The following is a 15,394-nucleotide window of genomic DNA, read 5'->3' on the forward strand; positions in this document are numbered from 1 at the left end:
GATCATCTGGGGTAGGTCAAGCATGGATGGGATGAGTTGTATAGGAGGTCTTACGCTACACATTATTGAACCTGCGTGAGCCGTTAAGAGTCGCTGCTGTCCTAGTGCAAGTAAACGGTTACATTCTGTGGCACTGCTGTAATGAACACTCAGTGATCAGACCCACACACACACACACATTCAAATAATAAAGTAGGAAAACCTCACAAACTTAGACTTTATTTTTTTTTAAAAGAAAAAAAAGCAAACAGGTGACTCTTCCTTACAGGGAAAATGTGATTTTTTTTCCACAAACACATTTTATTTTCTGTTTAAGACACATGACCACATTTAATTTAAAAGAAAGAAATCCAACACCAGAAAGTAAAAACTTAGCTGCAGGTTCATTAAAGTTCATTTAACTTCCGCATTTAGATTAAAAAAAGTACTTTGACAAAAACATCATTGTTTATATGTAACATAAAAATGTCTGCCTTGCTCGTCTTTAAGCACACGTCAGCAGCAGTGCACCACATCCTTTGAAATTTGCCCATCTCTGCACATGAATGTCTTTTGATGTCTCCTTTGCTACCAATAGCTGGTTACGATTAAAGATATAAAACAGCATTAAACAGGCTTTCACTCATTGTCTCCTTCTAAGGTAGGACTCAGTGGGTGTGTCCTGTCCTGTCCAGGTGGAGTCATCTGACTGGCTGACAAAAGCTCTCCCACACTCCCACAGTAGAGCAGAGAACGCATGGGCCATTTCTGAGAAGAGACACAGATTAAGCCTGTGATCAGACGTCCAGCATGACTCTGGATAAATGTAAGAACAGCTACACATTCTGCAATTCTGTACATTCTGTATTTGAACCAGCTCATTACACTCAACGTGTGAACAAGCCACACTTGTTCAGTCTTACGGAGACAAACGTTAACATTTAACATGCTAACTGATGCCTGGAGATTCTGAGGTATAGCTCTTACTTCGTGGTACTGTGTTAACGCCTTGAGGCAACTTTTGTTGTTATTTGGCACTATATAAATAAAATTGAATTGAATTGAAATTGAATTGAATTGAACAAACACCTGAATTTTTTAACAAGCACTAAAGGTGCATCTAGGAACTGCAGAGAATCCTGTGAAAACCTCTTTTACTCGACTGTAGCTAAAAGTATTTTGCGCAGGCACAGTGAACATATTATTGACTAGTGATGGCCAATTATCAAATCTTTTCAAGTTGTATAATATATGTGAGTAAGACAATAATGGGCATAGCATGGAAGGCAGTGAGCCGTCACTTTCTAACCTTAACAGGATGCAGGTATCCACCCGGCCTTGAGGTCGTGTGCTCCGTTAGCATCCCTCCTTGGTCTAGGGTCTCTGTCAGGTGAGCTATGTAGTTAGTAGCCAGAACCAGAACATCCAACTTTGACAGCTTGGTGTCAGGTGGGACTGAAGGTAGAGCTGCCTGCAAAGAAGGGAGAAGCAGCTGTGACGGCCTCTTTTTCAGCCGTCACCAAAGACGGGCGTACAGCAGAACTACTGACAGTGCAGTGTAACGTAACAGCTCTGAGGCAAGTGTGTGTGTTTTGTACCTGCAGAGTGTGAAAGGCCTGCCGCAGGTTGCGTACTCTGCTCCTCTCTCGGGCTGCGTTTTCCGGGGAGTGCTGAGCCCTCAGCGCCCTGTTCAGGACCGCGGACCCACAACCAGAACCGGGGTTTGACCTGGACCCGCACACTGATTGTACCTGCTGCAAAGAGCATGCCGAGAACCTGACATTTCTGCAGACTGATTATCAAATATTACTAAAAGAAACAAAAGCGTTCTGATTTTGTGACTGCATTATTGCTGCTTTCAGGTAGTAGAGAAAATAAAGAGAATATTCATGAAGCTGCTCTGACAGTGTACAAAACACTGCTGCTTTAAGTTCTGCTTTAATGGAGAAGAAAACAGGTCAACCTGCAGGACAGACCCAAGCAGTCTGCTCACAAATATTTCATCAGCACACATCCACACATGATCGCTGCCGCTCGCATGTAAGTGACTACTTTGTTTGTTCTCCAAGTGCCCTTCTCTAATTGTCTGGGTTTCTCGGCGTTTCCATGTCACTACGGTTAATACAAACTGATTGAACCAGACCTCAGAAGAGGGAAGATCCTGCACACATTGTATGAGGCTGTGCCACAGCTGAGAAAAATGCTGACTATATTTGGCTACTTTAAATAAACACATATTTTAGATGTTCTCATGAAATTCTTCATATAATGCAAGAAAGGTTTTGCAGTCTCCCACCAGCTGCTGGAAGTGATCAATCACTGCATTGCATAATTTGTCTGCAAAATCAGGGTCATGTTTGAGTTTGAGAAGAGGAAAAAAACCTGGAGCATTATTTCAAACTCACCCACTTCTTGGACTCCCGACTGCTGCGTACGCTCAGCTTGTGTCCGTGCAGGGAGGCTGGGCTCTGGGACGAAAGAGGCTGCCGGCTCTGCGGCTCGGCTGCACAGCCAGAAACCAGCCGGTGGTTTTCTGCAACCGACATGAGACCTTCCAGAGGATTCGCTGCCATGAGTGCTGCCAAAGTGCTGCAGTAGATTCCCTTCAAGTCTCGAGAAATTAAATTACATTCAGTGTGTTTTCATTGGACGGATGAAGCTTTATTTTCCAGTGCTGGAGATTGCTATGAGAGATACTTTCTTTTCCTAGGTACTTTGCTGGACCCAAAAGAAAACAGAATCTGAGGTCATCCCTTCATCTAGTGTGAGCACATTTTTGAAGTCAAATCTGTATATGAGATGTGACTAGTTAAGTGAAGAACAGCAGAAATGCTCATCTGATCTCATGAAGTTATTAATGAGATGATTTCCTGCTGCGGGCAGCTCCAAGCTCCTCTGGAGACTTCATGAGACTTCTGTGGGACACCAGTTCCACCCAGACCCTTAAACAATGGCTGCTTCTCTGCGAATCACCATCCACCCAGAGACATCCTCCCAAGTCTGACCGTCTCTGTCTCTATCCCTCTCTCGCTCTGGCTTTCCGTGAATCTCTGCTCGTTTCCTTATCGGGTGAGGTAATGTGGGGAACTTCATGTGGTCCTTATCTCAGCCGCCCGGTCATCCTGATCCTCCCCTGGCTGCTTGGTTGCCAAGAGTTCCAGGCAGGCAGGCAGTCAGGCCTGGGGGAGTATTGCTCTGGGAGGGTGTCCTGAGCCAGGGCACTGTGGGGGCCTTGGGAACCTCAAAGCTGTGCTAACAGCTGGAAACAGAATTCTGGGGCAGCGCGACATGAGATGTAACGGAGCAGTGAGAAATACATTTATGGCCTTGGAGCACTTTTGACTTGAACAGTCATGAATCTGATTTTGTGGCAAGCCAATGCTGTACATCACACCAGCAAGTATTTAGGATTAGGAAGGTAGTCAGGGCTGTCAAATCCAAAATCTTGGGCAACCCTAGCAGTGAGGCTCAGCTTCCTATTCCATGTAAGAAACGGAGAACTGAGCCTGAAATCAAAATCTGCGTCCGAGGCTTTTTGCTCAAAGGTTTTATTCTCACAGAGAAGCACGTGACATGCAGCAAAGGTCACCCAAGCTGGTTAGCAAGAACAGACATAGCAGGCATGTGGAGCATTTTAGCCCTCATCTGGATTACTGAACCTCAGAACCGGATAAGCTTTTTAATAACGCAAAGCTGGACAAGCACATCTGCATAATTCACTTATTAGATCCCACAAACACAAAAGACTGTTTAAGAAAGCAGATTACATAAGAATTACTTAATCTGATCATTTTACATTAGAAATTGATGTGAATGGAAATGAAAAGTTAGAAAGCTTTCTGCTGAAACTCACTCAAGCTGGTGAATACAGGCCTCAGACAAACACACTATAACTACGATAAAACGTTTCAATACAGAGAAATATACTGAACACACAAACTCATGCACAGAGGCTGGAGGAACACCTTTTGGCAGCACAGAAAGATTAAAATATTTTCTGAAGAGGTCAGAGTGACTTGTGAAAAAAACATTCCACTAGAGCAGGGGTCGGCAACCCACGGCTCCGGAGCCGCATGCGGCTCTTTAGTCTTTATTTTGCAGCTCCGGGTGGTTTGGGAAAATAAATTGTAAGTATTTAGCTGAAGTGTATTTCATTCGTGTTTAGTTCTTTTTTTAGCTTGTAGTTCTAAATTGGAAGATTATTGTGATTTTGAAATATAAAAATAAAATTATATCTTATTATTTTTTCATCACTCAAAATAAGCGTCACACTCGCGGAAGCCGGTGTACCCGCCGAAACGCCGTGCATTTATCGAGACTTTCAACCCCGGGTAGGCCAATTATGGATCTTCGGATCCACATTATGTCAGCAGCTGTTCTCCACCGTGAACTATGTTAAAAACAAACACCGCTCACGCCTCACAGATGACAGCTTACAGTCCTGCGTAAAGATGAAAGCCCCGATTTGCAGACGCTGTGCGCAGAGGTTCGGGACCATAAGTCTTATTGTGAACATATCACGGCAGACCCGACGATGTTTGCATGAACACGCTTTTCAGCATCTCTTTATTGACCGCTTTCCACACACGGTTGCTGTACGCATACAGCCGGCTGTAGCTTTTCAACAGCAGAGAGAGCACAGACTTTAAGACGGCGAGGTGTGATTGCGGGTGCCGCTCAGGTGCGTCCGCCTCCCCTGCAGCAGCGCTGCAGACCACACCCTGCCACACACATTAACCAGGTAAAATACATATTTAGGCAGAATTTTGCAAATATCTTCTTTTTTTTTAGCAACATAGTGCTTTTTTTAAAATTATTTTTTAAAAGTCAGGTCAAGGCTCCAAAAGCCCAAAGGCGATATAAGGGTGGTAGCTCACAACAGTTTTTGTTTACTGGATCATTTTAGTTCAGCTGGGTGTCTTTCCTTTTGTTATATTTCTTTAAGAGTTCAAAATGTGTTAATTACATAAATAAAATGTAATTTTCTCTGTAGCACTTCATGGATTTCATAAGCAACACACCTTATTTGCTCTGTGGATTCTTTTAAATAGCAGTTAAAAACGATTCTGTTCAAACAAGCCTTTTGTTGATCTACGTATTTTATATTCTTTACATTATTTACATTTGATCTTTTACATTGTGTATAATGTCTATTGATTGTATTGTTTATTTTAATATTTGTGTACAGCGCTTTGTGACTGCCTGTCTGTGAAAAGCGCTTAATAAATAAACTTTACTTACTTACTTTAGTTGTTCACACAAAGCATAAAGGTAAAAAAACAATATATACAGTGTTATCTTCATTTTAGATTTCAAAAAGTATTTGCGGCTGCCAGTGTTTTCTTTTGCGTGGAAACCGGGTCCAAATGGCTCTTTGGGTGTTAAAGGTTGCAAACCCCTGCACTAGAGCCAAAGACATTTGGACTTGGGTTGCTTACTGAAGAACACAATTATAATTACAACAAACAATGAAGCTCAGTTTTAGCCAAAAAGCACGGATTTGGAATAAAACAAAACAATCTGGGCTACTTGTTTTCTCATTGTTAACAACTAAATATATAATTTAGTCCTTTTGAGTTTGTTTGCAAACTGTTAAATATTTAATCCCAGGTTGCAGTTTTCAGGCTTCACATCTTAACCAAAGACCACCTTGAATAACAGCTTTTTAAAGGCACTCCAACTTGTTAAATAATAAAATCTTATGCACAATTACAATAAAGTTAATTTTGGACAAAGTGGTAATGTAACCAACACTCCCATTAGCTACCATTTCCAACCACAACTTGAATTATCACACGTCCAGACTGTGTAGACGTGGGACATTTTAAACATCGTCTGAATTACAGAATCCTAGAACTGCAAAATGAGCTGCAGACTGGGAGCCAGTTTGGGTCTGTGGCTTTCGTACATTTCTACACAGAAGAAACTTCAGAAACGTGCAAACACACAGTAAAGTTTACACATACTTCTCAGAACGAGTCTTTAGCAGTGGAGCTGTGTCAGAGAGTCAAAAACTGAAACTGAAATACAGAAATTTAAAGCAGCGTCAGTTTTATTGGGTTTAAAATGGAGCCAGAGGTCAGTCTGGTGATTTTGGAAAGGCAACATACACAAAATTGCAGCTTACAGTTCTGAATTTGACATCTTTATTGACTTTTAAAGGCAACAGCAGATATACAAGGAAACTCTTAAAGAGACATCAGGAGCTCTGATTGTGATTTAACTCGTTTTGCAGCACTATCACTATATTGTTAGGCCTCGAATGAGGAATTTCTAGTCATGATAGTAAAATATATATTTTAAATTAACTTGCAGCAACATCAAGGTGGGGTAAACTGCCGCCAATCAAAAGCTAACTGACACAAGATGTAAATCTGATGCACGTTACAGACCCTGGCAAGTAACTCCAAGGCAGTAAAGGATCATCTGCGTAAGAAGTTGTGGAATGTCTCAACAGACGACTGACTTCAAAGGTTTTCAACTTCCAAGTTAGTTTTAAATGACTCTGAAAAAAAAATTAAAACATAACCTGAAGCTTTAAGGCAATCAAGTGTTATTATTGTTGTGGCTTAAGTGCAGAGGTTTCGCGCTATCAGTCAGAGGAATGCCTGGCACCTTGTTTATGCTGTCAACACAATCCCACCATGTGCCCCCTAACCTCCCATCTGCAGCTGCTTAGAAACTGTTCTCACAACTACGAGGCTGAGAGATGCTGTAAGGAAGTTAGAAACTAGGGAACGGACCCCTGGATTCATGGAGTGGGAAGTTGCAGAAAGACGCTTTTCTTTCCAAGCTCCTTAGACTATGATGACCTGGACGACTGAGACATCACAGACATAAAAGATGGATCTAACCACTGTCACATCACCCACTACTTTGTAACTATTTTAAACCTTGACTTCAACCTCGCAACTATTGCCATCTTGATGTTTTGAAACCAGACATCATTGGGCAGGGTAAATCTGACTGAGAAACTGAGAGACTGCACAATCATTATTGCAGCTGTGCGATTTTACCTTGTTTTGTTACCTACTTTACTCCAAGTAGATCAAAGAGAATGCAAAGATGGTATCATTTTATATTTAACAAGACATGAAACCTTCAGTTGACACCAAAAGCCTATCAGTAAAGTTTTTACTGAGTGCATGTATCAAGTGAGAAGCTGTGCGGTTTTTCCATAGACTTCTATACAACCAGGATCATTTCTTTAATCAGATTTGACACCCCCTGCTGGCCTTTAGCAAGAATGCAGGTTTAAGCTCTAGTTTTCACCAGAGACTACGTCCAACTTTTCCATAAATTTCATAAAAATAAACTGCAAGTTTAAGAATGAAAGGTGTAGCCTTAAATTCTAAACAGTAGATTGAAAACAAGCTGTGATTTTCATAGTAACCCAACCTCTCAACAAATTTTCAATTTCAGCCACCACTCATTATTTCACCATTAACACTGCATATGACTTTATCATAGTGTCACTTAGAGAGCTATCCTATCTTACAGAATCCACTTCAGATAAGAAATACAAAGCTTAGACTCTGATTCTAGATGAAGTATGTCCACTTACTGCTCAGAACTTTGTCCCAGCTGATGTCTATTCATACTTCTGTATTTGTCAGTCCATCCTCTACTCTTTCACCTTCCCTTCCACAATCTTTGTGAATTTCTGGATGTCCTCTGCCATCAGCTCGGGCTCTTCCATAGCAGCAAAATGACCACCGCGGTCCATGGGAGTAAAGGTCACAAGTTTACGGTATTTCTGTTTGACCCACAGCTTGGGCGTGTGCATCAACTCGTTGGGAAAGCAGGCGAAACCCGTGGGGACATAGACTGGTATCCTGGGAGGAGACGGTGACAGTTGTGAATCAGCATTAGATTTTACTAAACAAGTCATTCTGAATATTTCAAAATTAGGTTTTTAAATGACAAAGTTGGGTGGCACAGAGCTGTTGAAGACTGTTAACAACAAACACCTTTCAACCAATAAGATGTTGCTGATGTGCTTTATGGGAATTTGGCATTTGTTCTCACTTACTTTGCATGTGGAGCATCAAGACCTTGGCCAAAGTTTTCCTTGTAGAACCTCATGGAGGAGATAATGCAGCCAGAGGTCCAATAGATCATGACGTTTGTCAGCAGGTCATCTAGAGAGAACTTCCTGCAACACATGACCCCACTGATATAAGACTACTGACAACTGAAAAACTAAGGAAACAAGCCTATTTCAGAATAGATAGCACTGCTAATACACATGCTACTACTTAAGTTCACAACTTCTTATAACCTTCAATTCAATTTTATTTATACAGCACCAAATCACAACACCAGTCGCCTCAAGGTACATACATACAGAGAAAACGCCAACAATCAGATGACCCCCTATGAGCAAGCACTTTGGCAACAGTGGGAAGGAAAAGCTCCCTTTTGACAGGAAGAAAACTCCAGCACAACCAGGCTCAGGAGAGGGGCAACCATCTGCTCCCACCGGTTGGGGTGGGGTTCCACTAATATTAGTGGGACATATTCTAATATTCTGCTGTATTCACCGTGTGAGTCCTCCATCATCCAGGTTCCTGAAGTCATGGCTCGTCCATGTGGAGAACTTCTCCAGAATGTAGGCAGCTAGACCCACTGGAGAGTCATTCAGCCCTCGACCTCAAGGGTCAGAAAGTAAAATATAATTCAATGTACACAAAATATTTTAGGAATCTTGAGCAAATAAAATAATTTGAAGGGAGATTACAAGTATATTAAGTACAGGAAAATGCAACCAAGTTCCCCAGTCAGACTTGAACTGGGTTATGCTGCTTGAAACCATCTTCTCCAAGTTCTTACCCACAGTGTCAGGCTTGGTGGCCTGGATATGCATGTAGCCAGTCTCTTTGATGAATTCTACCACCAGTTTCTCCATGCAGGGAAATAATCGCTGAATATCAAAGTCAGTGAAGCCAAACAGCTTAGGGAAGTGCCGGCCAAGCATCATGGACAAAGCCATGGACAGCCCTGGCTTGGAGGGCGGGGCAAAGTTCAAATGCAAGCCTTTGACAGTTCTGGGGGCGAAGAAAAAAAGACTGCTTACAAAAAAAATGTCCAGAAATACAAAAATGTTTGCATGCCTCACAGAGGTCTACTGTTCTTTGAACAAGTATACTACAGAAAACTATCGCCATGCTCAGAATTTGGTGTAATATTTCTCAATAAGACGTCATTTATACCCAGTACATTTGGTGTAGCTCTTGTATCACATACTTGGGTTCCAGCTGAGCCATGTTGGTGGTGACCAGCCAGCCCCAGTCTCCACCGTGAGCGTAGTACTGCTGGAAACCCAGACGCTTCATCAGTTTGTGGAAGATACGAGCCGCGCAGACCGAATCAAAACCTGTTCACATGGAGACAGAGTTAGAAAACGCAGCATTCTTGCATTTCCTTCACACTGACTTTACTAACGGTAAATTCCAACATTTATTTTAGTGCTGCTAACCACTGACCATCCTGTTTTCTCTACCAGCTGGCTCACTGGCCAGGTCTCTCTGATCTAATCGTGATAACTGATATAAATCAGCTGCATCTCCAGAGAGGATCTCATCCTTACAGTCAGACCAACTGCAACTTTTAACATCTGGAGCTCAGCTGTGAGCTACTCCAATCTGGCTCTGCAAGAGGTTCATGAGGCACTACACTAAAATTGGCGAGTACTGCTGCCACCATCTGCAGTCCAACCACTACAGTTGAGAGACACAGTGGAGAAGCAGCTAATTATGTTGCTCATTTATAAAAAAGTGGATGTGTGCACATATGAAAAAGTGCCTGATTTCTGATTTCTTATTTTTTCACTCTGCGACCTCTCCAGGGTCTGGGATAGGAAGATGAGGAAGGTCCCCTTCTTTCTTACTTAGCTTATTAAGGTCAACCTGGATTTACGCTGTTTTGTGTATTTAATGTCCTTTGTACACTTTGTGACTGCTTAGGGTTTACCAATTAACAAAAAAACTACCCTGCACCCAACTTGTATTAACAAGTTGGGTGCAGGGTAGTTTTTTTATTTCCCCTTCAACAAATATGGTTATTTTAAAGTCTTTGACCATGATAAAAGAGTCTAGTGATACTGTTACAACAGTGATGATGGGATAATGTGGTCAAAGTAAAGAAATCCCAGGCTCACCTTTCTTATGTGGTGCTTCAGAGAAGCCATACCCTGGAATGGAGGGACACACCACCTCAAACACGAGGTCGTGTGGGTTTGACAGGTCTGTGAGCAGAGGGATCAATCCATAGAACTCATAGAAGGAGCCAGGCCAGCCATGGACCATAATCAGTGGAACAGCACTCGTCCCTTCTGGCACCTTTTTGGGTTTCACATGCAGGTAATGGATATCAATGCCTGGACAGATTTTTAACAGGTTAGAGACAACCAACAGCATTCTTCTTCATGAATGTGCCAGCTTAGTCTCACCCTCAATCTTGGTTTTGAAATGAGGGTACTGGTTGAGCTTGTCGACCTGCTTCCTCCAGTCAAACTCATTTCTCCAGTAAGAGACCACCTTCTGCAGGTACTGCGAGTTGAAGCCATAATTAAACTGGCTGTCCTCCAGTGAGGGAAAAGGACGAGTCAGATCAATCCTCCTGTAGAGGTCCTGACAAGAAATAAGAGAAGATGTACAAGTCTATTTGTGCGAGGTGGAATTTCTCAGCAGCAAATGCACCATCTATCCTGTGTGACCAACTGAGAGGAAAACTAACCTCCAGCTCTTGATCGCTGGTGGTTACCCTGAAGGAGCGGATAGTGTCGTCCTCCCCAGCATCACGGGGTGCTCCAGAACCCCACCAGCCATCCTCTGTTGTTAGGACCTGATTCTTACTCCTCTGAACCAGGAAGTAGATCAGTCCACCAATCACCAGAGCAAGTAGGACCTCTGTGAACATGATGAGAGTCTGCAAGAATGAATGACAGACAGGACAGAGGAAAAAAATGAAACAACATCTACACCCAGGCATCATTTAAGGTAGTAGCCATGAATCTGTCATCTATAGACTGTGCTATGCTGTGCCTGTATTTTGTCACTTTGTCCAAAAATAGATAATTTTTTTTTAAAAAGAAGTAGTTTGCATCCATCCACGTTAAAAATGTGATCAATTTACTACTGCACAACCCCCTTACTCTTATTTTGAATTGAATTGAATTGATATACCTTTATTAGTCCCACAAGGGGAAATTTCATAAGGCTGCCGACCTATTGCACGCAATGGTTGGCGCCATCTTACCCTCCAACCATACATACATTACACAAAACATCACATGGGAAAGACAGGTCAGAGAGGTATAACAATGGAAAATGCACCACATGAGGAAAGATAAAGAGAAAAAATAACTCCCCCCAGACTGAGCTCCAACAGGGAGATCAGTTTGAGAACAGGAAAAAACACCTCTGCACATAGCACATGAAAAAACTCTTAATACACCAAAGAAACACACAACAAGCAACAGGGGTGGGTAAAGGGTGCAGCATCGGAAGGGAATAAGCGTCGAAGGCGTTTGGAAGGGGGGGGGGGGGGGGATGAGTGTGTGCATATCAGTGTATATTATGTGTGTGCGTGTCCAGAGTTCAGCTGAGACAGTGTCCTTCGCCTTGCCAGGCTAAGTAAACAGTCTTCCAGCCAACCCAGGTGGCCTTGCATGTAATGGGAAGGAACAGACTCAACACAGTCGTTATCAGGGAAAGTTCAGTCACTGCTGAATTGGTCCAAATCCTGAACTTTGGTTCATAAGGATTACCTGCACCAATGCTGACCCCATTATTGAAAACTTTGGCCGGGTTCATTATACTCTAACAGAATACAGCATAGTGCCACTCCTTGGATCCTTATATTTTTCAAGGAAAATTGGAAATGGGTACGTTGATTTATTCATGTGCAAATTAGCATACCTCAGCCTTTTCTCCCTTTTTCCTTTCCTTAAGAATGGCTGTATGACAGCCGCCCTTCTAATGAGACCAGTTCTGATGAGGCTTCAGTAAACAATAGATGGATCAACTGAAGGCCCAGATGCATCTCTCATCTCTCAGGTCCTGTCTCAGGTCTTTGCTAGATTTACTTACTATGAGCATGATTTTCAGATATCTTTTACCTTGTGACTTCTTATTTTATTGTATACTTATCCAGTTTCCTCAGATTTTTTAAAGGACTAAAAATGTGCCAAGACTTGTAGCTCTTTAGGAATCACCTCGTTGGTGGAAAAATACTATGTCTGTCAACTGTGGCATCGTTGACAATTTTTATAGATTTAACTGAAGAAATGGGAATAAATTATGTGTAAATTATGTGGCTTTTACTCATAATAAAGCTACTATTGGTACTTTTAGTGAAGTTCAGGCTGAGAATCTGAATAGCAGTACTCCACAGATCGGACAGACTTTAACTTAAGTTGAGTCATTTGTCATGGGCACGAGTTTAGGGGAAAAAAACGTCGAGCACACAAAGTGTCAGTGTTGTGTTGTATGGTTGTTTTGGGGTTAGCTAATAGGATTAGACAGCAAGACCGAGGGCACCTCAGTCACAGAGCAGTATGACAAAGCTGTTCACGATCAGTAGCGTGCATGCGCACACTCACACAGTGTATTAATCCACAATAACCGAGCAGCGAACACCGGACACTTAGTGGTGTGGATACTGCATATTTTAGTATCGATCCGATACCAAGTAAATTTGGGCCAGTATCACCGATACCAATACCGATACCGATACTTTTCAATAAATAAGGTGGATGCCTCATTGAATTGCTAAATTGCAATTAATTTTCATGACCTTAAGTGTTTTTTGTGACATTTCCTTTGGTATTATTATTTAGTTAAAACCCAGGACATAATTAGGAGAAATAATTTATTTATAATTAAATAAAAAAACGTTTTATTATTGTGGCAGCTCGTGGTCTGCGATGCCGCTGCAGGTGAGATGGACTCACCTTCACTGCATCTACAATGGTGCCTCGCCGGCTTAAAACCTGTGCGCTGCTTGTGCTGTTGTTGTTTTTGGTGTTGATGTGTACAGCTGGCAGCAGGAGGGATGCAGCCATTGAATGTAGGCTACTGTTACAGCAACCGTGTGGACAGCGCGCGGCTCGGGGTGAGCCGGAGGCTGGCGCGCCAGCGGGACCTGCCAAGCTGGAGACGGAGGTCGAGGTGCACGGGGGTCCTGCCACGCCTGAGGGCGGCGTGCTGTCCACTTCGGCACGCAGGCTGCATGGTCCTGCGTGCTGGTGCCAAAAAGTGATTGCCTGCCAAAAACTGATTTCCAATGTTTCCGTGTATTTTTTATGTGTAATATCTTTACGTATGTTGGTAAATAGACTTCGGTGAACAGCGTTTACAAAGGGGTTATATATAGAATTAAAAGATTATCTGTTTTTTCAAGTATCTTTATAACTCTGTGTTATTGTACTCACATTATAACCAATCCGGTCCTTTATCCCCACTTAAAATATTTTTACAGAACTATTGTAATATTTGCTGCCATTTCTGCTGTCCTCCTGGCCAACTAACTCTTACAAAAGACATTTTTAATGTTAATGAGATTTTTTTAACTGCATAAATAAAGGTTCTATAAAAGTCGCTGCCAAAAACTGATTGCGGCTTCTACCTTGTTACACGAATGTTGTTTGTGGCTCAATATGACTTTGTGTCATCCATGAGGGATGCATTTGACATATGTTTCACATATTATAGGCCAACAAGTTACTTATAGCAGTTTAAATACGAGCAATCAGTTTTTGGCAAATACCGGAAATCAGTTTTTGGCAGACAATCACTTTTTGGCACAACACCGGCCGTCTGCCCAGCTGCCTGTGAACCCCAGCTCACTTCCACGCCTGCTGCACCGCTGCTGCTTGTCATATGGGTGGCCATCAGGTCAGCTCCGTGGCTTCCGCTGGAGGCGCGGGCGACCGCCAGAGTGGACACTTCCCCGTCACTGGGCTGGGGCATGGTGTGCCGATGGTCCGGGCCGATTTCCTCGCCTGCTTGCGGGGTGAGGTGAAGCGGGCGAGGGGGGTATGTGGCAGGGTATGTGGTAGAGCATGTTCTGCGATGCTGCTGCAGGTTTGGTGGTGGTGATGTGTACGGCTCCCAGCGGGAGAGCTGAAGCCGTTGAATGTACTGTTACAACAACCGTGTGATTATTGTAAGAATAAATGATGCTGCGAAGCATGAAAATGCCATCGGGTCTGCCGTGGTGGCGATCTTTTTTTTTTTAATCTTAAGTGCACGCAAACCAGTAAACAAATTAAAACAAATACTGTTGATAAACTAATACAAAAATTACAATTAAAATTCTCAACAACAAAAACAAAAAAATATAATTAATATGTAAACAACTTAACAACCCCCAAAGTGTCTAAGTCAGTGCAACACCAAAACATAAGAGTGGGGGAGAGGGAGCAAAGTGTGCCTGCTCTCCGCTGACACAGGAGCGGCGAGTCCAGCGACCTGGTTGTTTCGTTTTTGCCGAAAGCACAGCGTTGTAAATGAGCAGAACTCAAAGTAAAGAATCGATATCACCAGGCTAGTATCGATCCGATACCGATGCCGACTTGGGATCGATACTATCGGTATTTGGATCGATCCGCCCACCACTACCGGACACATCAGAGGCAGCTAACACGGGCCAGACTGCAATCCACTGGTGGAAAAGTCTGGACTGAGACCCTGTTTGCGTGTGTATTTATTCAAAGAGGATACACTGTATAAAGTTCAGCATCCCTGGTGGCTGTTAGCCCTTTTAGTCAAATGAAATAGGTCTGTTTTCTCGAACAAACTGCCCCATTCACACGAACACTGCAGCCAGAAATACATCTGCCGCTCTAGATCCGTCCAAAAACGCTACAGTGTGGTCAAGCTACGAACACAGATTAATGACTATTTTTAATATTTTTTGAAATAGATAAACAAAATAAATGATATAACTTGTTTATATATGATATTTGATATTGATATTTTGCTCACAGGTATTATCATAAAGCTATAAGTCACTAACAAAAACTGACGACGACACAGTGGGAGCTTTCCCACGCACTATTTATGTCAAAGTTAATCGCGTCGAGCTCTTTACTGGAGGTATGCGAAGTGGCCGTACCTTTTAGATTGTTGGTCGCTTCTTCTTCTGCTCATAAAATCAAAACAATTCAGCAGTCAGGAAAAGTAACATAGCTCTTCGCAGTTTTACTATTAAAGGTCCGGTCCAGAAGGCTGCTCGCTGCTGGCGGCGCTTTTCTGCTCCACTGCGAAACCAGCGTTTTTCTTCCCTGTCCCTGAACTGAACCAGAGCTGAACGCAGCAACAGCACGAAGCAGGAACAGGCAAGAACTGACTTTTGTCCTAGAAACCACATGCATGTGGTAAGGGATCATGGGAGTTGTAGTATTTTATGG

At 42.7% G+C, this 15,394-nt stretch overlaps 2 protein-coding genes across 2 annotated transcripts; both read right to left on the reverse strand.

The window, feature by feature from the left end:
* Nucleotides 1-210: 210 nt before the first annotated feature.
* Nucleotides 211-5,939, reverse strand: tcf23 (transcription factor 23). Its single transcript, XM_006796216.3, has 4 exons — nucleotides 2,385-5,939; nucleotides 1,578-1,733; nucleotides 1,289-1,450; nucleotides 211-747 (listed from the first exon to the last, which is right to left on the reverse strand). Exons 1-4 carry the CDS (start codon nucleotides 2,550-2,552, stop codon nucleotides 619-621), a joined length of 615 nt encoding a protein of 204 aa, XP_006796279.1. The 5' UTR covers nucleotides 2,553-5,939; the 3' UTR covers nucleotides 211-618.
* A 74-nt stretch (nucleotides 5,940-6,013) lies between these two features.
* Nucleotides 6,014-15,314, reverse strand: ephx1 (epoxide hydrolase 1, microsomal (xenobiotic)). Its single transcript, XM_006796215.3, has 9 exons — nucleotides 15,100-15,314; nucleotides 10,717-10,908; nucleotides 10,430-10,610; nucleotides 10,139-10,357; nucleotides 9,226-9,355; nucleotides 8,812-9,026; nucleotides 8,523-8,631; nucleotides 8,012-8,134; nucleotides 6,014-7,814 (listed from the first exon to the last, which is right to left on the reverse strand). Exons 2-9 carry the CDS (start codon nucleotides 10,897-10,899, stop codon nucleotides 7,604-7,606), a joined length of 1,371 nt encoding a protein of 456 aa, XP_006796278.1. The 5' UTR covers nucleotides 10,900-10,908; nucleotides 15,100-15,314; the 3' UTR covers nucleotides 6,014-7,603.
* Nucleotides 15,315-15,394: the final 80 nt, after the last annotated feature.

The sequence above is a fragment of the Neolamprologus brichardi genome, chromosome 15, assembly GCF_056152115.1.
Source record: "Neolamprologus brichardi isolate AB-2024 chromosome 15, ASM5615211v1, whole genome shotgun sequence".
NCBI lineage: Eukaryota > Metazoa > Chordata > Actinopteri > Cichliformes > Cichlidae > Neolamprologus > Neolamprologus brichardi.

Excerpts from the sequence above, each read along its gene's own strand:
- ephx1 (XM_006796215.3), bottom strand. The coding sequence starts at position 10,899 with ATGTTCACAGAGGTCCTACTTGCTCTGGTGATTGGTGGACTGATCTAC. Across the intron at positions 9,027-9,225 it reads ATGGCTCAGCTGGAACCCAA|AACTGTCAAAGGCTTGCATT; the intron begins GTATGTGATACA and ends CTTCGCCCCCAG. Across the intron at positions 8,632-8,811 it reads CACCAAGCCTGACACTGTGG|GTCGAGGGCTGAATGACTCT; the intron begins GTAAGAACTTGG and ends CTGACCCTTGAG.
- tcf23 (XM_006796216.3), bottom strand. The coding sequence starts at position 2,552 with ATGGCAGCGAATCCTCTGGAAGGTCTCATGTCGGTTGCAGAAAACCAC. Across the intron at positions 1,451-1,577 it reads AGGCCTTTCACACTCTGCAG|GCAGCTCTACCTTCAGTCCC; the intron begins GTACAAAACACA and ends CCTTCTTTGCAG. Across the intron at positions 748-1,288 it reads GATACCTGCATCCTGTTAAG|AAATGGCCCATGCGTTCTCT; the intron begins GTTAGAAAGTGA and ends GTCTCTTCTCAG.